General features: G+C 41.3%; 1 protein-coding gene across 5 annotated transcripts; it reads left to right on the top strand.

Annotated features, from left to right (window-relative positions):
* The first annotated feature begins 2,018 nt into the window (after positions 1-2,018).
* slain1a (SLAIN motif family, member 1a) lies at positions 2,019-20,923 on the top strand. Of its 5 annotated transcripts, none has more exons than XM_079617676.1 (11): positions 2,019-2,132; positions 3,312-3,399; positions 3,477-3,850; positions 5,068-5,204; positions 7,375-7,503; positions 9,057-9,155; positions 12,911-13,060; positions 13,318-13,650; positions 17,278-17,457; positions 17,562-17,841; positions 20,138-20,923. In XM_079617676.1, the coding sequence occupies exons 2-11, from the start codon at positions 3,352-3,354 to the stop codon at positions 20,211-20,213; spliced, it is 1,806 nt and encodes a 601-aa protein (XP_079473802.1). In that variant the 5' UTR covers positions 2,019-2,132; positions 3,312-3,351; the 3' UTR covers positions 20,214-20,923. The 5 variants fall into 5 exon arrangements, with proteins under 5 accessions (XP_079473802.1, XP_079473803.1, XP_079473801.1 ...); XM_079617678.1 differs by lacking the exon at positions 2,019-2,132 and having other exon boundaries at positions 3,238-3,399; positions 17,562-17,646; positions 17,719-17,841; XM_079617677.1 differs by lacking the exon at positions 3,312-3,399 and having other exon boundaries at positions 2,025-2,132.
* The last annotated feature ends 1,433 nt before the right edge of the window (positions 20,924-22,356 follow it).

Consider the following 22,356-nt stretch of genomic DNA (forward strand, 5'->3'; position numbering starts at 1 on the left):
GAAGGACTCCGTCACAATGCAAGGATCCAGCGGTATGTGTTCCAACTTCTCTTCCCCAGCCATCGAGCGGGAGAGGAGGGATTGTTTTGAGGGGACCCGCCTAGCCATTTTTCGTGGGACCCGGGGAGGTCACAGAGGAGGAGGTGGTCGAGATCAAGGCCAACACCACCCTCCACCTTGGCCCCCCTTCGTCCCTGGACTGGTGAGGGACGGATTAGAGCCACCATCTCGCCATCGCGGGCGGAGAAGGGGAAAACGCCCGTCTGCCCAGCCAGAGTTTGTTCACGTCCCGTCTGCCCAGCCAGAGTTTGTTCACGTCCCGTCTGCCCAGCCAGAGTTTGTTCACGTCCCGTCTGCCCAGCCAGAGTTTGTTCACGTCACGTCTGCCCAGTCGGAGACTGTTCACGTCCCGTCTGCCCAGTTTGAGACTGGTCTAGAGATGCCCATTTGTGGGGCCGCCAAGGGTATGTTGGACTATTTGGAGCGTCTGGCTCGGATCCTGGACATGCCAGTGTCTGCTGTTCCTGAGTCGGAGCCAGTGTCTGCTGTTCCTGAGTCGGAGCCAGTGTCTGCTGTTCCAGAGCCGGAGCCAGTGTCTGCTGTTCCAGAGCCGGAGCCAGTGTCTGCTGTTCCTGAGTCGGAGCCAGTGTCTGCTGTTCCTGAGTCGGAGCCAGTGTCTGCTGTTCCTGAGTCGGAGCCAGTGTCTGCTGTTCCTGAGTCGGAGCCAGTGTCTGCTGTTCCTGAGTCGGAGCCAGTGTCTGCTGTTCCGATTTCGGTGGTCCGGAGACGGAGGAGGAGAAGGAGAGGAGCCTCTTCATCGGGTCGTCTGGTGGGTGCTAACCCAGAGACCAGCCCGGAGGTAACTGCCATCCCTGCCGCCCCGCCCGAGCTGCTCGCCCTGCCGGCCCCGCCCGAGCTGCTCGCCCTGCCGGCCCCGCCCGAGCTGCTCGCCCTGCCGGCCCCGCCCGAGCTGCTCGCCCTGCCGGCCCCGCCCGAGCTGCTCGCCCTGGTTCCTGAGCCGGTGGAGCTGGTGTCTTTTGCTGTTCCTGAGCCGGTTGCTGTTGTTGTTACTGAGCCGGTGGTGTCTGTTGCAGTTCCTGAGCCGGTGGTGTCTGTTGCAGTTCCTGAGCCGGTGGTGTCTGTTGCAGTTCCTGAGCCGGTGGTGTCTGTTGCAGTTCCTGAGCCGGTGGTGTCTGTTGCAGTTCCTGAGCCGGTGGTGTCTGTTGCAGTTCCTGAGCCGGTGGTGTCTGTTGCAGTTCCTGAGCCGGTGGTGTCTGTTGCAGTTCCTGAGCCGGTGGTGTCTGTTGCAGTTCCTGAGCCGGTGGTGTCTGTTGCAGTTCCTGAGCCGGTGGTGTCTGTTCCAGTTCCTGAGCCAGGGTCTGTCTCTGTTCCGCCTTGGTCTTCACCGCCATGGCCGCCCGAGTGGTCGTCTCCGCCGTGGCCGCCCGAGGGGTCTTCACCGCCCTGGCCGCCCGAGGGGTCTTCACCGCCCTGGCCGCCCGAGGGGTCTTCACCGCTGTGGCCGCCCGAGGGGTCTTCACCGCCCTGGCCGCCCGAGGGGTCTTCTCCGCCCTGGCCGCCAGATGGACTGTCGTCTCCGCCCTGGCCGCCAGATGGACTGTCGTCTCCGCCCTGGCCGCCCGATGGACTGTCTGCTTCGCCACGGCCGCCGGTTAGATTGTCATCCCCTGTTCCTGTTCCCCTTCATGGTCCTGGCCCTCCATCCCTCCCCCTGATCCTCCACCATTCTACCTCCCGCCTGGACTCTTGTTTTGTTTTTGTTTTTTTGTGGGTCTTGGAGCGTCTGGTAGCCGCTCCGTAGAGGGGGGATTATGTCACAGTGTCTGGTTTGTGTATTCCTGGTGTCCACTAGATGTCCTCTTCCCCACGGTGTCATCCACATTCTCACTACATTTCCCATGATCCTGTCTGTCACTTAGTGTTCATTATGTTCAGCTGTTTCTTGTCACCTTAATTAGCCCTTGTGTATATATACCCTGTCAGTTTCAGTGTTTGTCACGGAGTCCTTGTTTAATGTCCCCACACTTCCGTTCCTGTTACTACCCGTTTCTTGTCCCTGTCTTGTGTCTGTGGATTGCTTACATGGTTTTGACCTCTGCCTGGACTGGATTGTGAGTACGGATTACCCCTTAATAATAAAATACTGCACTTGGATCCTCTCTCTCCTGTGTGTGTTCCGTGACAATTTATATTAAAGAGACTTGCAGACATTTAGAAATATGTTCTGATCAAGATCAGACACTTCAACTTATAATTCATGACATGATTCCTAAGAGGATACAAATAAAGAGCTAAACTTAGCCATTGCTCAGTGAAATACTGAGAGAGTCTGCTTACATGAGAGGGTCAACTTGAAGTTCATTTGATGTTATTTAATATTTTAAAATGTTAATATCCAGATACCTGTAATTTTGCCAAACAGGGTGGAATGTTTTAGAGGAAGACGAACCAACTAAACATCAAAACACCACATAATTAAATCAATTACTTGTGGTGTTGGTTTCCCACCAAAAATGGTGTCAATTAAAAAGTGCATGTCGCCATTAACGTGACTTTTGTAAGTTTAGGGATTTTACAAAGATTAACAGGATTGAAATTGATATTGAGTGTTTTAAAGATGTTTTATAATGTTTTTGAAAGAAGTATCTTATGCTCAACAAGGCTGCATTTATATGATCTAAAATACAGTAAAAACACAGTAATATGGTGAAATGTTATTGAAATGTAACGCATGTGTTTTCTATTTAAATATATTTTAAAATGTAATTTAGTCCTGCGATGCAAAGCTGTATTTTCAGCATCATTACTCCAGTCTTCAGGGTCACATGATCCTTCAGAAATCATTCTAATATGATGATTTGCTGCTCAAGAAACATTAATTTTTATTATCAATGTTGAAAACAGTTGTGCTGCTTAATGTTTTAGTGGAAACTTTTATACTTTTTTCAGGATTCTTTGATAAATAGAAAGTTCAAAATAAATTTGAAGAATCAATTTTAATGCATCCTTACTCAATTAAAGTTTAAATTAGGCTACTTAACAAAAGTAATGACTTTGAACACTATAGACATATTATGGGATTAATACCTCAGTTCAGGTAAGGAATAGAATACAACAGAACAGAACAGAACAGAATAGAATAGAATAGAATAGAACATGGCACTCCAAATGCAACCATTTTACTGTGTGTCGTCATCTGAATGAAAGAAAGGATGGCAAAGAGCCTGGGCAGTGTGACTGGTGTTTTGCCTGGTAATGTGGTGGTCGTGTGTGTTGTGTTTTGAACTGAGGGGGAGGAGACAGAAGCATGAGCAGCACATCAGCATCTGAATGAAGCATGTAACCCGTCTGAAAGCAGTGCGAGACTGGGCACACAGGGTAAACAACACCGCCACCATCTTACTACTGTTCATATGTTTTTCTCTTCAATGGACGGACTATTTTTCAACCCGCAGATGATGGCGGACGTCAATGGCAACAGTAAGATGATGAACGCTGAACTGGAAGTGAAAAAGCTTCAAGAGCTCGTGAGAAAACTGGAGAGGCAGAACGAGCAGCTCAGGACGAGAGCAAACGCTGCGAACAACTGCACCTCCAGCGCCCGTGGGTTACCAGCTCCGGCATCGGCCTGTCCCGCAGCTCCGGCTGGCCCAGACACCGGGAATCACTGCGCTTCACCCTCATATTGTCCGTCTTTTGAGCACTACCCGTATTTTCATCCGCAGTCAGTGACTGGTGCTGATGAGGATGATGCTACTGTACTGGATGAGGTGGAAATATTAGACCTTCATGTTGTTCTTCCCATCGATGGAGAGTCTGACTATAGCTGGTACTGATGCTGTATTATTTGCTAAGTAAACAATAGTGTAATTCTTGAAGGGTTCGATTTGATTTTCTGCGTCGCATGCTCTTTGTTATCCCTTAAATTCAGTTCACATGAAAAGTCACCATAGAATATGTGCCCAGGTCCATTGTTAAATTGGTGAGTGTCGTGGGGATATCTTCAGTAGCAGATTGGCTTGCTTTTACTTGCATCTGGTGATATGAACATTTTCCATGTTTTACTTGAGACAATTTGTCTTCTAAATGTGATGTGCACAGGTGCATGAATATTTGACTGTTTTTTTTAAATTATTTAATTGAAAATGGTAAAAAAAAGAAGACGAGTAGTCTAATTTAAATAAGTGGATTACAGAGAAATAAAAACAGACGAAATCTGATATCTGTTTGTGATAGGATAGGACATTAATCATAATTGCAACACTATTACCTTGGGACTCAGATGTCTGAGATCACATCAACATAAACTGTAACTTAAACCTTGAAATAATGAAGCCAACACAATTTCTAGACAAACCAAATAGTAAGACACACAATTATTAATAATGTTGTATTAATTTGATAAATGTCAAGTTATGCTGATAATATATTTTGTAATGACAAATACAGTATTACTTTAAAATATGCAAAAAAGAAGAAAGAAAGAAAACTTCTCAGACTTGAAGCACACTTCTGTGTTCGTATGGTCATACAAGTTATGCTGATTTTATCATTTGTAGCTACTGACAAAAATATTAAATGTAAAAAAAGACTCAAAGTACACTTCATGTGTTCATGGCGCAGGGTTGATAAAGATTGAAATATTTACTAAAAGCATCCTTTCACATTTTATGTGCTGGAACTCTTATTCAGTGTTACATTTTCATGAAAACCAATAGGACATTCACAGAATTGTTTAATAATTATCAAGTCAATTAAACATAATTCACATCCTCAATCAAAATCCATTCCTGTATTAATTTATTCTTGCAAAATAGTTAGTAGAACACTTTTTTTAGATAGAGAGTTTTCAGGTGATCCTTTTTGTCCCTCTCAAGTGACTAAGATAGTGGTCATATATCCCTATGTATCCCACCTTTTAATCGGCTGAACGAATACAAATATTATTAGGTTAATGATCAAATGGACAATCTAGAAAACAATACAATAATGAAAGCTTGCAAAAGTCCAGATTGGAATGTTTTGACCCAGTTTTTATGTCACCAGGTTGTACGTGTCTTCAAAAGCAAAGCTGTTTCCTCATGTTCTCCTCAGTCCTCTTCAGTGGTGCAGACATGTGCTGGACAACCCCAGACCAGAGGTGGAGTTAGCCAAACGCTCCTTGTGCTACAAACTGGACCAAGGTACCAACAACAAGCGACATAGGGAATGACATAGTAGTTACATTCCCAGTTTTGGTCTTCCACCTTGCATGAATATGAAGTCATTTCTGAAATGTCAGTGATAAATTGCTTATGAGCTTGAAGTTTTTAGTTACTTACAGTGATTGAAGATTATAGTATTATAGATACTTATGCAATTTAATGGTAGAAAATTGTATGATGTACACAAAGAACAGTGGAAGATGGGGGCGTGTTAACTGTTAATCAGCCTACTTGAAAAAGCTTTAGTGAAGAACATTTTTAGTGAAGAACATTAATAGTACCCTAAAAAAAATGAATAAGACTTGACATAAAATTAGCCATGCCGTGTTTGGCTAAAGTGTGAATAGATAACCTTATGTTTTCAGTACATCTGTAGTTCAGTTAAGCTTGAGGAGAGGGTATCCATAGAAACAAAACAAAACCTGCCTGTAGAATCAGCAGCACTAGCTAACACAGATTTGAGACTGTCCTGGAGATGTTGTGAAATGTTTTTGTATCAATTATTCCTTTGGATCAGGCCATACATAAATGATGTATGAGGTGCATATACAGAGATGTGTGTTGTGGAGTTGCGGCGCTCTGAAAGGCTTTTGAAAGGCCAGATTCAGTAAGCTTGGCTCTCTGCAAACGGGGTCATGAATACATCTTTGTTCCGGCGGCCTCTGAAAACCTTTGTTTTTTGTGGGTAGCCATGAATGCTTGTTTTTATGCGATCTGGGAAAGTCTAATTGTTAAGGTATGCAAAAGTACTGTGGTTCGCTTGACTAACAATAATTCATTCTACTCATTTTCAATCTTTTAAGGGAAGAGTTGATAACACTTTACAATCTCATTACTTAACATTGTTAGCATTAACATTGTTAACAGGTCTCATTTGTTAACATTAGTTAATGGATTAGCTAACATGTTAATTAGTCAAATACAATTGTTGTTTGTTCATGTTAGTTTACAGTGCTTTAAGTAATGTTAACAGATGCAACCTTTTATTTGAAAAAAAAATATTATTAAAGGTTAAAATTAACGCTATATTATTCAATTCTTAATAGTGTTTATTGTTAGTTAATGTTAATAATTTATGATGTAATTAACTAATTTCAACTATTGAAACCTTATTGTAAAGTGTTACTGAAGAGTTTGTCCCAAAATTAAAGTTCTAAACCTTTCTTTCTTCCATGGAACACAAAAGGAGAGATTTGGAAGGATGTCTTAGTTTTCATTTTTTAATAGTCAGAAATTTCTTTAATTTTTATAACTGTTTATTTTTGGCTTAAATGAAAATAAAAAAAATAAAAAAAAATTATATATATATATATATATATATATATATATATATATATATATATATATATATATATATATATATATATATATATATATATATATATATATATTTTTTTTTTTTTCATTAAAGCCAAAAATAAACAGTTATAAAAATTAAAGTAATTTCTGACTATTAAAAAAAGAAAACTAAGACATCCTTCCAAATCTCTCCAAATCTATATATAGGCCTATGCTCAATGTGGACCCCATTTGGTTTATAGTTCTTTTTTTTTTTTTAAGAAAAACTTAATATTTAATATGGCCTCAATGGAAAGCATTAAAGGGATAGTTCACCCAAAAATGAAAATTCTGTCATTAATTACTCACCCTCATGTCGTTCCAAACCTATAAGACTTTTTTTCATCTTCAGAACACAAATGAAGATATTTTTAATAAAATCTTTCTGTCTCTCCATTGTCAGCTACGCAACTACAACTTTGACGCTTTAAAGAACGTAACACGAGACTGGAGCTCATTGGTTCTCGCACGTCAATCGAACATGCTTGAGCTTCTGTTTACCACAACTGATGTGTGAGTTGATGAATGTTTTTATGTGAATAAATGCCTAAATTCAATCTGGTCATCATATAAAGCGATCGTGTCTCTTGAACTAAACCGTTCAATTCATATGAATTAGTTTTCCGATGGGGCTTTTTGAAGGGTCAAAGTGGTAGTTGTGTAGCTGTCAATGGAAGGACAGAAATCTCTCAGATTCATCAAAAAGATCTTCATTTGTTTTCCGAAGATGAACGAAAGTCTTACTGGTTTACTGGTACGTATATATATATATAAATGTTGTGTGTGATGCTTTTTTCCCTTTTTCAATTAGCCAAAAGATGGAGAGGGGTCCTCTCGGGCTGTGGGTCCTCAAGCGTTCTGTACAGTCCTATAGATGGAGTCTCTTCTTTAAGCAGCTGTTCTAAACACTTTACTAAACCTGCACTAACTGAGCAAACAGGTAACTCGTGTGACTTACTCATTCTAACTCCAGAGGGAAACAGCTTTTCATTCATGTTTGTTGATGCTTTCTCTCATTCTCTCTAACTGCTAACAGAGGTACTCTATGCCCCATAAACCACAAAGATTGTACTGTGTACAGTATTATACAGTCCTTGTGAAAAAGAATTACACTTTAGCATACTTAATTGCATGCTACTGCTGAATGTAAAATAAAATATACTTATAATGTACATATACATAGGTCATGGATTTAAATATATTTGTAATTACACAATGTAATGATAAAAAGTTGCTATTTAGAACATTTACAATATATTACCTTTAAATGTAATATCAAAAAACACACTACAGTTAAATTTATAACTGTAATTAGTGTTAGTCAAAACATTAAAATTACTTTTGTACTTTTTTAAAGCATGACAGAAGATTATTAAAGGGGTGGTATAATGCCATTTTCACAAGGTGTAAAATAAGTCTTTGATGTCCCCAGAGTGTGTATGTGAAGGTTTAGCTCAAAATACCCCACAGATATTAAAATTGTCACTTTTTGAGGGTGAGCAAAAACGCACCGTTTTTGTGTCTGTCCTTTTAAATGCAAATGAGCTGCTGCTCGAGGCACAGAGGGCGGAGCTTCAACAGCTAGTGTTCTTTTACCTCACACACAAATGCACTGAAAATTTCAAAAACTTTTTAGCCTTTTATGTTCAAACTGAAGTCAGAAAGATGGAGAGACTCAAGAAGTGACAACATGTAGACAACATTTCTGAATGGTTAGTTGGTGAATTTATGTAGCTTATGTGTAGTTATCTTCTAGTCATTGATTAGCATATTCTGTCTTGATAATCTCTAAATCATGTTCAGGGGGCGGGGCTTATGTTAATTCTAGGGTTGGTGATGTCACTAACCCAGGAGGAATGTCGTGTAGTCTCTACCAGCCGTTTGTTGTAGTCCTTAAAAAGCAAATTTTTTAAAAGCAAATATCTCCCTTTGCTTTGAACTTTGAGCGTTGTAACTTTGCAGATGTTGTTTATGCTCAAACTGCAACATTACACACTAACTAAAGTATATAAAATATAACTGTTATTCATTTTTGTTGAAATTTTTGTTGTAAACTAGGTAGTTAAGAAAAGTAGAAGAATAGCTGAGAAAGAACATAATGATTTTTTCAGGCATCAGGTTTAACTTACTTCAGCCAGCTCAGCATTTTTTCAAGCCATGTGAAATGTGAGACATCAGTGATCAGTAGTGATGACCTCATGGTGTCTGGAAACGACGATTGCAGCATATGTTCCACGAAACAAAGATCTGGTTGCAATGCTTTGTTGCAGAATGTCTACATATGATCCTGGTTGGACTAGATGTATAGATTTAGATCAGCAGTTCTCAAATTTTACACAGATTTGACTTTGACAGCAAGTGGCGACCCAACATAGTACCGACATTTTTAAGCATGGAAAATTAAATTTAGTCTGGATCATAAATTTAATCGGTTTCATAGGCAGTTTTTACTATCCATATTCTGAGTGATCTATCATCTCTCTTCTGACGCAGATCCACCTTCACCAAACCATCAGAAGTCTCTCATGGGGAGGAACTGCTTAAGCCTAACTGAAAGATCTCCCACATTCCTCTATCACACGGCTACACACAGTAAGCATGACCAAGATCACCTATCATGCTCCACTAATTATACACACCACTTCTCCAATGCTGTATTTGGACTCTTGTGTTTGTACAGTATTTACACTACCATAAGTTTGGGGTTGGTAAGATTTTTTTAAGGTTTTAAGGTTTTGTCTCTTATACTGACCAATGCTGAATGCGCTTGATTTTAAGCGCTCTGGGAAAACGTGTTCATTTGACCAGTTGTGAACAAGTGGCAAACACACAAAATAATTTGGCTTAAATAACCTCTGATGATGACGTCATCGGAAGGCACACGTCAGAGGCTATAAACAGACGTGTGACAGGTGCGCTCATCAGGTTCTTTTGTCTTCAGAACAGCATTGTGTACCGTGGAAACAAACTTTTCCTCTCAAACTATCCTCTTTTGTTAGGAGTTAGTTTTGCTAGGCAGGAATAAAGCCTTTTCAAACTCTCTTTTTCTCTACACGAAAAGAAAAGAGTTGAAAAAAAAGAGAAAAGAAATCATGTCGAGTGAATCCAATAAGAGATGGTTGCCGCCCTGCTCGCAGCCAATCTCATAGGATGACCCGCATGACTACTGCATATTGTGTCTGGGGGAACATCATGCTGTGTCAGCCTTTGAGCCTGACAGAGCGAGCCTGCGCTTCCTCGATGACAAAATCATGGGGCTTGCGTGTTGATTTGGCTGAAGAGTAGGAGACGGGCCGTCCCTTTCTCTTGCCCTTTCACCAGATTGGGAGGTCCTTCAGTCCGCTTCTGGAGCGCACTACGGTGTTTCTTCAGACCGGGCTGAGGACGCTAGTTCTCTTGTGTAGATGGATATTGAGTGCACTGCTTCCGAGCACTCCTCTCGTGATGACAGATCATATGATGATAGTCACTCGTGCTGTGGACAGTCTTCAGTTAGATTGGCCACAGGAACAAGAGAACCCCAGATGATCTAAGCTAGACAACAGATTTCTATCGGGTGGCCAGGGGGAGGCATCAGAGAGGCAATCCCTCCCCGTCTTTCCATATTAACATGACGAATTAACTAAATCTTGGAATAAGCCCTATTCGTCCTGTGTCTTTGTGCCTGCGATGTTGGTTTATTCGACTATCGTTGGTGCAAAGGCACAGGGTTATACGATGATGCTCGTGGGCTATCTCTCCCATGGCAGCTCATCATCACTTAAAAAGCCTGCGGTTCCCTCCAGACCGCGCAGAATCACATCCACGCTGGTAGGGAAAGAATTTCAGGTGGCGGGTCAGGCTAGTGCCCTTTGGGCCTTCTGCACATGCGACTAGTTGTGGCTCAAAGCCTGGGGATTTCATCCAAGGGCCAATCCACAAAGGCGAATAAGGGTTACACGCTGCGCGCTTCGTACCCTTTCTATGTGGCTCGGACCCCGGTTCCTCACCTTGGGTCCCACTCTAGGTCCGTGCTGTCGTTGCAAGATGCTAATGACAGACGCCTCCCTGAAGTGCTTGGGAGCGGTCTTAGATGTCCTTCCTGCCCAAGGGGTCTTGATTGGCACATCAATTGCCTCAAATTGATGCCTGTATTTCCAGCCCTGAAATACTTCCTCCAGCAGTTAAGAGGCTTCAATGTCCTGGTGAGGGTGGACAACTCTGCAGTAGTCACTTATATAAATCGCCAGGACAGACTGCGTTCAAGCTGTTTGAACAAATAGCGCAACAGGTTCTGCTTTTGGTTCAGGATAAGTTCCTGTCTCTCAAGGCGATTTACATTCCCAGAATCACAAATGTGGGAGCAGATCTGTTGTCCAGACGGGAGGTCTCACACAGGGATTGGAAGCTCATCCCGATGTACTCAGTCAGATCTGGGAAAGATATTACAAAGCAGAGGTGGACCTCTTCTCTTCACAAGAAACAGCGCAATGTCCCCTTTACTTCTTGCCTCTTGCTGAGAGTGCCTCATTGGCCAACCAGAGTCTGGTTCTCAGAAATAATATCTCTCCTCGAAGGCTCGCTTTGGGCGATACCGAACAGGAGAGATCTCCTGTCTCAGGCACAGGGTAATATGGAGCTATGGAACCGTAATGTTTGGCCCCTGCTAGGAGATGCTGGACTTCCAGCGGATATAATAGAGACCATTCAGAGTGCTAGGGCTCCCTCCACCAGAAGAATGTATTCCCTGAAGTGGCGTGTCTTTGAAAGGTGGTGTGCTATACATCATGCAGACACAGTCCACTGCCAGATTGTTTCACTGATGGAGTTTCTGCAGGAAAAGCTGTCAGCAGGCACATGTCCTTCTACTCTCAGAGTATTTGTGGCCACCATTTCAGCTTGCCACGCTCTGATTGACGGGGTTTCAGTGGGGAAACACTCTCTGATCACCCACTGTATTTGTGGAGCTAGGCGACTGAGGCCTCCCGTCAGATTTTAAGTTCCCTCATAGAACTTAGCCATGGTCCTTGAGGGGCTAGTCGACAACACTTTTGAACCATTAGAGTTAAGCTTCTGACTCTAAAGATTAAGGTTTTAAGGTTTTTCTTATGGCTATCTTGTCACTGACGAGATTTGGGAGATTTGCATGCTCGGTTTCACCGTCCTGCTTATACTTTGCCCAGTTCCTGTTCTTCAGATATACGTCCACCGCAATAGCCAGTGGGGTAAGTCAGTGCAGCTGTTCATTTGTTATGGGGGAAGTAACCGGGGACGGCCGCCACAAAGCAGACTATGTCGCATTGGGTGAGGGATGCCATCGCCCTAGCCGAGGCGCGCAGTCAAGCTTCGCCTCTAGGTGTTAGGGCTCACTCTACTAGGGGCAAGAGGCGCCCCCTTGCAGCAAGTATGTGATGCAGTAGGCTGGTCCTCCGCACACATTTATTAGATTCTATAGTTTGGATGTTCATGTTACTTAAGGACTCATGTCCTTGAGTTGACATCCCAAGCTCCTGTCTGAGGCCTTTCCCATGTTTGTGCACACACACTACACAACCTTGAGGGGTCCAGACACTTCCAGTGCGGCAGTGTTGGTATTCTCATTCCCATAACGCTGCATCACAGCATTGAGAGTAGCTTTTGAAAGGGAACGTCTCGGGTATCTTGACTGTATCCCTGTTCCATGAAAAAGCGGGAACGAGATGCTACACTTCATTGCCGCACTGAGGGAGTGTTCAGGACATTCTTCAGACAAAATTACCTGATTAGCGCACCTGTCACACGTCTATTTATAGCCTCTGATGTGAGCATTCCAATGATGTCATAATCAGCAGTTATTTAAGCCAAATTATTTGGCATGTTTGCCACACGTGTTCACAACCGGTCAAACGAAAACGTTTTCCCATAGCGCTTAAAATCAAGCACAGCATCTATTTTCTGCTTTTTCAGAGAACAGGGTAATTCGTCAAGTAATCCGAGACGTTTTCTATTTTAATATATTTTAAAATGTATTTTTTTATTCCTGTGTCTTCAGTGTCATATGATCCTTTATAAAGCATACTAATATGCTGATTTGGTGCTCAAGAAACATTTCTCATTATTATCAATGTAGAGAACAGTTGTGCTGCTTAATATTATTATACTTTTTTCAAAATTCTTTGATGAATAGAAAGTTCAAAAGAAAAGGATTTATTTGAAACTGTTTATTTTTGTATAATTATTTAAGTCTTTACTGTCACTTTTGATCAATTTAATGCATTCTTTCTGAATAAAAGTATTACTTTCTATCAAAATAAAATCTTACCGACCGCAAACTTTTGAACAGTAGTGTATATGTACGCGAGATTGAATTCTCCATTTCTCCTTTTAAGGTAATAGTCATCAGCAACGGCCTCTCAGTCCTCAGTCTTCCATAGACAGTGAGCTCAGTGCCTCTGAGCTGGAGGAGGACTCCATCTCTATGAGCTATAAGATTCAGGACATGACTGATGTGGAGGTCATGGCACGACTGCAGGAGGAGAGTATGTCTACTTTAATACATCATGTTGTGGGAGGATGTTATTTAAAAGTAGACTCTTATTTCACAACATTAAAAAAATACCATTGTCAATATTTCCTCATGTTATTCCAAACCCATATTTTTCCATGGAATTAGCATGCATCGATTTAGATTAAATTTTGGTACATCGGTAGTCTAAAAGTGTGGTTTGGAACAGGGAAAAGGTATTTCATAGTGAAGGTGCTTCATGGAAACACATTGACACATGTTTGTGTTTAGGTCTACGTCAGGAGTATGCGACCACTGCTGCCACGGCCACACGGCGTAGTGCCAGTTTTTCTGTGCACGCAGGTGCACGTAGAAGCATGAGGAGTGAGGCTGAGCTGGAGGAAGAGGAAGAGTACGATCAGCTGTCTGCTCCACAGCCTAGACTCTTCCGTACGGCCTCCATGCAGCGCAGCGTGTCCCACTCACAGAACCTCTCCAGCATGAAAGACTGCCGGCGCAGCCCCACCACTCCTCAGTACCTCAACAGCCTGTCCTACCAGCAGCTCCACATGCCCAACCACAGCTCCAGTACCGCAGAGCCCCAGAGTTATAGAGCAAACACAGGTCAGACAACACAAGGTCTTATGTAGTGTGGAGTGAAAATATACAGGTAACACTAGGAATTCAATATGTAAGAACGGGACAGGCAGCAAACAACAATAATCCAGGCAGACGAAGTAAGGTAAATGGGCAGGCAGCAAAACAATCATAAACAGGACAAACAGTCCAAGATCAAGCAAACCAGATACGCAATACAGTAAAGAAATGCTCAGAATTGTCAGCCATGGCAAGAACAAGACTTCACATGGAGCATTGTTTGTTCAGGGTATAAATACTCTACTAGGTAGGCTACAGTATTCAGGCCAGGTTGGGAGGAGAATTGTGGGAAATGTAGTGAGAAAGGGAAGTCAATATTCGGTAGAGGGAGCCCTCTGTTGGTCATCAGGAAGAGCTTCAGAGACCATATTTGTAACAGAGCCACCTTCCCCGCAAGCGGATCCTGGTGCTAGGAGGTGCAGGAGGTTTGGGTCTACCTTGTGGTCTCGAAACAGGTCAGTCAGGATGGTTCTGATGAAAATCCATGCTTAGTGCTGGGTCAAGGATATCCTCAGTGTTGACCCAAGACAGTTCCTCTGGGCCATAGCATTCTCCTGACCATAGAAACTATGAAGGCTGTCCACATGGCTGATGAATTGCATCCCTCAATCCAAGACAATGTCGTCTGGTAGTCCGTAGAATTGGATAATAAGAGTGGAAGAGTTGTTTCCAGTGCTGTGGGGAGCTTCAGTAGAGGGATTAGTCGTCAGGCCTTATATAATCTATTGCTTACAGTCAATATGGTTGTGTTACCTTGAGAACTGGGCAGGTCTGTGACCAAATTGATGAAAATGTGTGACCATGGTCGTTAGATGGTGTAGAGACCATGGTGTAGAGAGAGGGTATAGCAGCCCCACAGGTGGTTGTCTGGCAGGTTTGGAGGTGGCAAAACTGACACAGTTGTTCATGACCATGGTTGTGTCAGCATTTCTTGTATCCCACCAGAATCGATTCTGTAGTAGTCATAGCATGGCAGTGATACTTGGATGTCTGGAGATGAGTGAAGAATGAACCCAGTGTAAGACCCTCTGCCAGAACACAGATGATACATAAGTCTTTCCCGGAGGACACTCTGGAGGAGCAGGTTCTAACATTTGAATGTCCATAGTATCTCATTGATCTGGGGCGAGAATGATCGCAGGAGGTAGAATGGGATCAGTTGAGTGTTCTTGAGTGCTGTGATCGTTTTGGCGGGAGAGAGCGTCTGCCTTTGTATTCTTGGTGCCTGGAGCATAGCCATATCATAACATAGCCAGCAGCCATATCACCCTGTTGCCCAAGACTGGTTGCCCACGGAAGCTAAGTAGGGTTGAGCCTGGTTAGTACTTGGATTGGAGACCTTCTGAGAAAACCAGGTTGCTGCTGGAAGAAGTGTTAGTGAGGCCAGCAGGGGGCGCTCACCCTGTGGTCTGTGTGTCCTAACGCCCCAGTGTAGTGACAGGGACACTATACTGTCAAAGAGCACCGTCCTTCGCATGAGACGTTAAAACAAGATCCTGACTCTCTGTGGTCACAAAAAATCCCACGATGTCTTTCGAAAGAGTAGGGGTGTAACTCCGGCATCTTGGCCAAATTTGCCCAGTGGCCTCTGTCCATCATGGCCTCCTAATCATCCCCATATATATATATATATACTAATTGGCTTCATCACTCTGTCTCCTCTCCACCAGTAAGCTGGTGTGTGGTGGGCGTTCTGGCGCAATATGGCTGCTGTGCATTATCCAGGTAGATGCTGCACATTGGTGGTGGTTGAGGAGATTCCACCTTCTATGTAAAGTGCTTTGAGTGCCGAGAAAAGAGCTATATAAATGTAATGAATGATTAATTATTACATAATTTTGAATTGAAATCAAGTAAAGAATAGTGCCCATCTAGCTTGTCTGGGATTTAGTCATTCCTACACTAGGTCTATGTGAAAGAAAGTTTTTGAAGGTAGGGAAATCCGATTGCTCTCTGGTCCAAACTGCCGTGGCCCAATCCAGTGCCCTCCCGAGGAACAAACGAATGAGACCTGACTGTCGTTGTTGGGATACAATAAAGGATGTTGTCCCAGGAACATTGAGCACTGCATTAAAAAAACCCTGAATTTAGTTGGATTACCATCATACTTCTCCTGGTTGAATGGTCCCGTGGGTATCGGGGTAGTGGGATCTGAGGCAGATCAGGGAGGTGGTGGGCTGAGGCGTTCTCACCAGCTCTTCCGTAAGTGTTGTCAAATGGTTGAGTTTTTGTTGATAGGTGGACAAAATGATGACTTGAGTAAACAAATCGGTGGAAAGCTGCGGGAAAGCCTGTTGTTGGCTCAGAACCGTCCGAGAGAGGACCCGTTTGCAGCTTGTTTAGAGTAAACAGAGTACACTGTAAAAAATGTGGCTGCGATTAGTTAAAATTTGTTGAGATAACTTAAATATCCAACTTAACCAAACTAAACTTTGGTTAACTAAACTTAATATTTTAAGTCAAGCTTGAACACATACTTTTTAAAGTTGAAACAATGTTGGATTTTAAGTTGTGCTAAATAATCGCAGCAATTTTTTTTACAGTGTAGTCAAACAGGCAGTGGTCTGTGGTGATGTGGCAAAACATTAACACAGGGATAATTCAGGAATCTGTAATCCCAAGGCATAATAGTCAGGGCAGGTAGCAAAACAATCATAAACAGTCCAGGATCAAGCAAACCAAATACACAATATACTGTACTAAAGTAACTCTTAGAATTGTCAGCCTTGGCAAGAACATGCTAAACTGTTTCTTTAACATACCAATGCTACTTTCATCGACCCACAGTTTTTCTCTTTTGCAATGAATGCGAGTTAGTATAGATCATTGATTAGTCATCTTGTCTCTGGAAACCAGACTGAAAAAAAATTGCCATGGAGTGCTTCAGCATTCATTTTCATAAAAATGCACAGAGAAAGTCATTTGAAATTGCAGACTGATAATAATATATTAATATTTTCATATATCAGTGTTCATCTTGTTGGAACACTGATTGTTTTTCTTAGCAGAAGCTTTAATAATCAACAACTGAGATAATAAAATAAATTAAATAAATATCAATATTGATCAATATTTAATGTCTGTTAATTTATTTGTTTAGTAAGTAGATGTGCAATAATATATCACTGGAAAAGAAAGCAGTAGAATTGGATGCATTTTAAATCCTTTTAAGCTAGTGGTTCTCAAGTTTTTTAACTCAAAGATCCCCCACTGTCCAACTGTAACGTGTATGTTCAGTTGTGGCTTTGTTTTTACTGTGTTCTGTTTTGTTTGCCTGTGTCTCCTTTGCTAGTTTGTCTCCATGTTTTTTGATTGAGTTATGCACATGTTTTTGGTCATGTTAATTATCCCTGTGTATTTAAACCCTCTGTTCAATCAGTTTCATTGTCCGGTATTATCTTTATGTGGTTTTGTTACTCTTACTCCTGAATCTCCTGCGTGTTTTTTTGTTGGATTTATTAAAGACTGTTTATTTCAAATACTCCTTTGGTTGAGAACTGCCCACTGGTTGAGAACAACAGCTATAGATTATACTTATGTAGACTGTTCGTACTAGATTGCATGTTTCATCATGTGATGTATTTCTTTTTTCAGACAAGCTACGGAGAAGCATGCCAAACCTCATTCGAGCCCCCAGCACTCCCAGTGTCATCGGCGTGCCTAATGTTTCTGCTCCGACTGGTCACATCGCCACATCATCCTCATCTTTTTCGTTACTCCGAAACAGTCAGAGTTTTGATTCCCACAGTGTTCTGACCAAGATACAGTCTGCAAGTAAGACCAGCACTGTCAAAACATCCTATTAAATATGATGATAATAATCTCGTAGTGGATTAAATCACACTGATCATCACATTTTGCTCTCTGTTGAATTTCAGTTCCCCCTCCAGGCCAGTTACAGCAGAGAGTTCAGAGCGTGGGCAACTTCTCATTGACATCACGGCCACCTCTGAAAGCCACAGCGTACGTGAGCCCTACGATACAGAGTTCTACCACGATGCCTTCCTCTGTTAGTCTCAACTGTCTCTCCAGCAGTAATATCCCCCACCCCAGCAAACCCAGCACCCCATCCTCCAGTCGCAGCGCTCTACCTCGACCTGCTTCCTTTGTTGGAACAAGTGGGGCCACACGCAGTAAAATTGGCCAGCCCGTACGCAGGTAATCATTCACAATTTTCTTGTGGGTCACTTTTCATGTTTACTTAAAGGATTAGTTCACTTCATAATCAAAATTTACTGATAGTTTACTCACCCCCACGTCATCCAAGATGTTCATGTCTTTCTTTCTTCAGTCAAAAAGAAATTAAGGCTTTTGAGGAAAACATTCTAGGATTTTTCTCCATATAGTGGACTTCAATGGGTACAATGGTTTGAAGGTCCAAATTGCAGTTTCAATGCAGCTTTAAAGGGCTCTACTACACGATCCCAGCCGAGGGATAACATATATACAGTACTTTATAACCACAAATGATCATCTTGCACTAGCTCTGCGATGCGCCACGCATAGGCGGAAGTACCGACCTAGTGTTTACAAAGCGAACGTGCAAAGACTAGCCAAGTCAAGCGCTATTTACAAAAAAAGAAAGAAAGAAAAGGTAGAACAACGATGTTGGACGATTTTGAAGTTGGAGGGGAAAATGAGAGTTTTTCGCCCTACCCTACCTTTTTGAACCAGAATACCCATGAGTCAGCGTGACTTTTCAACGTGTTAATGTGTGGCGCATCGCAGAGCTAGTGGAAGACAAGCATTTGTGGTTAAAAAGTATATATTTTAACTTTTTTTAGAAAATAACTGATGGCTTGGCTAGATAAGACCCTTAATCCTCGGCTGGGGTCGTGTAGAGCCTTTGAAGCTGCATTGAAACTGCAATTTGGACCTTCAACCCATTGGTTCCCATTGAAGTCCGCTATATGGAAAAAACTCCTGAAATGTTTTCTTCAAAAACCTTAATTTCTTTTCGGATGAAGAAAGAAAGACGTTAACATCTTGGATGACGTGGGGGTGAGTAAATCATCAGGACATTTTTATTCTGAAGTGAACTAATCTTTTAAGCAAATGTAGCAATCGTTAAACTTCAGACAGTTTGACAAACTGTAGGCTATTGCAAAATGAATTTCTGTTTACTGCAGATTAGTGATTGGCTTATGTTTAATAATCTGAACATAGAACATAAAACAAACAACATATTGACTTTTGAAGAAACTTTTTGTAATTAAATTATTTATTTGTCTGCCACAATAACATAAAGGCTTTGAATGATCTTAATTTGAAGTCTTTTATATTGAGCAAATATTGATATTGCATTAAATTCCAATTTTAATCAGCATATCGGCATTAAATATGTATCACTTGACAGATCCTGTCAGTACAGGAATGATTAATTCTTATAACTCTATGTGGAAATATTCAATTTACTAAGATGCAGTTGTAAATGTAAAGTATTCAATAAATAAATAATAATTTGTTACATTCATATAGCGCTTTTTCTGGGACCTCAAAGCGCTTCACATATGGAAGGGGGGAATCTCCTCAATATATGAATAACACTTAACAATACATTTCAATAAAGTTCAATCTTCAATTATATCTGCATTACCCTAAAGTGGGTCATTAAGTTTTTTTTTTTCTTAGCAAGGATGTATTAAATCGATCAAAAGTGATAGTAAAGACATTTTTAAAGTTACAAAAGATTTTATTGCAAAAAAATACTGTTCTTTTGAACTTTCTATTCATCAAAGAATCCTGTGCATCCCAGTTTCCACAAAAATATTAAGAAGCACAACTGTTTTCAACATGATGATAAGAAATGTTTCTTGAGCATCAAATCAGCATTTCAGAATGATTTCTGAAGGATCATGAGACACTGAAGACTGGAGTCATGATGCTAAAAATTCAGCTTTGCATCACAGGATTTTGGCTTGCTTAGTTGGGGACATTAATTATTCAACAATATTATTGATCTGCCAAACTTAAGGTGGATGATGATGCAATTTTTTTCTAGAAACAAACTTTATTGTATTATTTTCATGTTATCACTGTGAAGCTGCTTTGATACAATCTGTGTAGTAAAACGCGCTATATAAATAAAGGTGACTTGACAGGAATAAATTACATTTGATAATGTATTTAAATAGAAAAAAAGTTATTTTAAATTATAATAATATTACCGTTTTTACTGTATGTTTGATCAATATTGATTCAGACTTGCTGAGCATAAGAGACTTTTAAAAACAATAAAAAAATACATTTGTACCGATCCCAAACTTTCAAACTTTTATATTCGGGTCATTAAAAAAAAAAAAATAGTACATGCTGTAAAAATCGTTTTTCATTGTTAGTTTGTGATGGTAACAAACTGATCTTTATTGGAAAATATTAGACTTGTTATTTTAAATGCACTATAATGTATACTCGGAAGTATCGCTGTCATTAACCCGAGCCACTGTCGTTGCAGTTTCCTGACCCCGCCGAAGAGTGTATCTGCTCTGAGCGCCCTGCGTGACGGGAGTTGGAGGGACGGCTGCTATTAAACTGCTCTGCACACTGACCTTAAATGTTTCAGGCCCAGCTGGCTGGGCACACCTGTTGCTTTTAGATCTTAAGTGGATGTAAAATAATGTCAAGTTGAAAAATACGGTTAATAAATGCAATACAGCACCACTGCAATATGCCTGATGGCTGAAACCCAGAGCATTATGCATACAAGTGTTTACGTGCAAATAATTTGCCTAACTGCAGCACAATTTTTTAGCCACTGAAACCAATTTTCAAATGATATTATTAATTAGATATGAACAATATTGATTTAATAAGCATAAGTCATTTGCTGTCTCTCAAATAGCACTTTTACTGTTAACTTGCATTGTGACATTAGATAACCAGTAGTGCCAGAGTCGTACCAGATTGCTTTCTGTTGTGCAAGTTGCATTACTTTTTATAATGTTGTCAATTATTTTCCAACATATGGCTAGAGAAATATTCAAGTGATCTGATGCATTTGTAAAAGCAGACTAAATTGACAGTAAAACACTGTATTTAGAAGTACAAATGCAGCCTAGCGTAAAGGGCAGCCATTCCAGATTGTATGTTTACATGATGCTCATGATACAGAGCACTGTGGAGAAGACATTTGCACATCAAATAGTAACATTTGTTTCTCTTTTTTAAGAACAGGTTTATGATAGAAGGGAATGGATGTTATGTTTTCCAATGTTGAATTGAATAAAAGGCTTTTGAACTGAAATGTAATGTTTCGTACTGTACATTGAACAGAGGATGTCAGTAATACTTAAACAAACAGTAAGCAACTTAAACAACACACGCACTCATTTTGCTACTGTAGAGAGACTGACAACCCCCCCGAGCCAGATTCCCAGTGAAACGCTCTCAGACAGCAAGTGCAGTGAGTTGGCTTCTTTCTTCTCTGAGAAAATCAATAATATCATCAGAAATGTGATCAGCACATCCTTGAGTTGCACTGGGGTCAGACAGATCAGACCACAACCTGAGAAAGTAATTACTATGTCTGATTTCGAAGAAATTGATGGCAAAATTTTGGAAGAAACCGTACAGCACCTTAAAACATCAACCTGCGCCCTTGACACTCTTCCCAGATCTTTTTTCAAAAATATGTTTTACTGTTTAGAAGCAGATCTCCTAGAAGTGGTAAATGCCTCACTTCTCTCTGGAAGTTTTCCAAACTCCCTGAAAAACTGCAGTTGTCAAACCCCTCCTGAAAAAGAGCAATCTGGATAAGACCATATGCTATAGACCGATCTCAAATGTTCCTTTCATTGGAGGGGTGTAACCCCGGCATCCTGGCCAAATTTGCCCCTTGGCCTCTGTCCATCATGGCCTCTTAATCATCCCCATATAATGATTGGCTTCATCACTGTCTCCTCTCCACCAGTAAGCTGGTGTGTGGTGGGCGTTCTGGCGCAATATGGCTGCCGTCGCATCATCCAGGTGGATGCTGCACATTGGTGGTGGTTGAGGAGATTCCCCCCTTCTATGTAAAGCGCTTTGAGGTCTCAGATAAAGCGCTATATAAATGTAACACATTATTATTATTATTATTATTGGCAAGATCATTGAAAAAGTTGTTTACAATCAGCTGAACACATTCTTAAGCTCAAATGGATACTTTGACAATTTTCAATCTGGTTTCCGATCGCATCACAGCAAAGAGACAGCGCTCATAAAGATAATAAACATTTTTCACTTAAATACTGATACTGGCAAATTATCAGTACTGGTTCTACTCGACCTCAGTGTTGCTTTTGACACTGTCGATCACAACATACTTCTTGACTGGCTGGAAAACTGGGTGGGGCTTTCTGGGATAGTCCTAAAATGGTTCAGGTCATACTTAGAAGCGAGAGGTTATTATGTGAGTATAGGAGACTATAAGTCTGAGTGGACATCCATGACATGCGGAGTCCCTCAAGGCTCAATTCTTGCGCCACTCCTATTCAACCTGTACATGCTCCCAATGAGCCAAATAATGAGAAAGAACCAAATCTCTTACCACAGCTATGCAGACGACACACATATCTACTTAGCCCTATCGCCTAACGCCTACAGCCCCATTGACTCCCTGTTCCAATGCATTGATGAAGTAAACAGTTGGATGTGCCAAAACTTTCTTCAATTAAACAAAGACAAAACTGAAGT

Source organism: Phoxinus phoxinus (genome assembly GCF_949152265.1).
Source record: "Phoxinus phoxinus genome assembly, chromosome: 7".
NCBI lineage: Eukaryota > Metazoa > Chordata > Actinopteri > Cypriniformes > Leuciscidae > Phoxinus > Phoxinus phoxinus.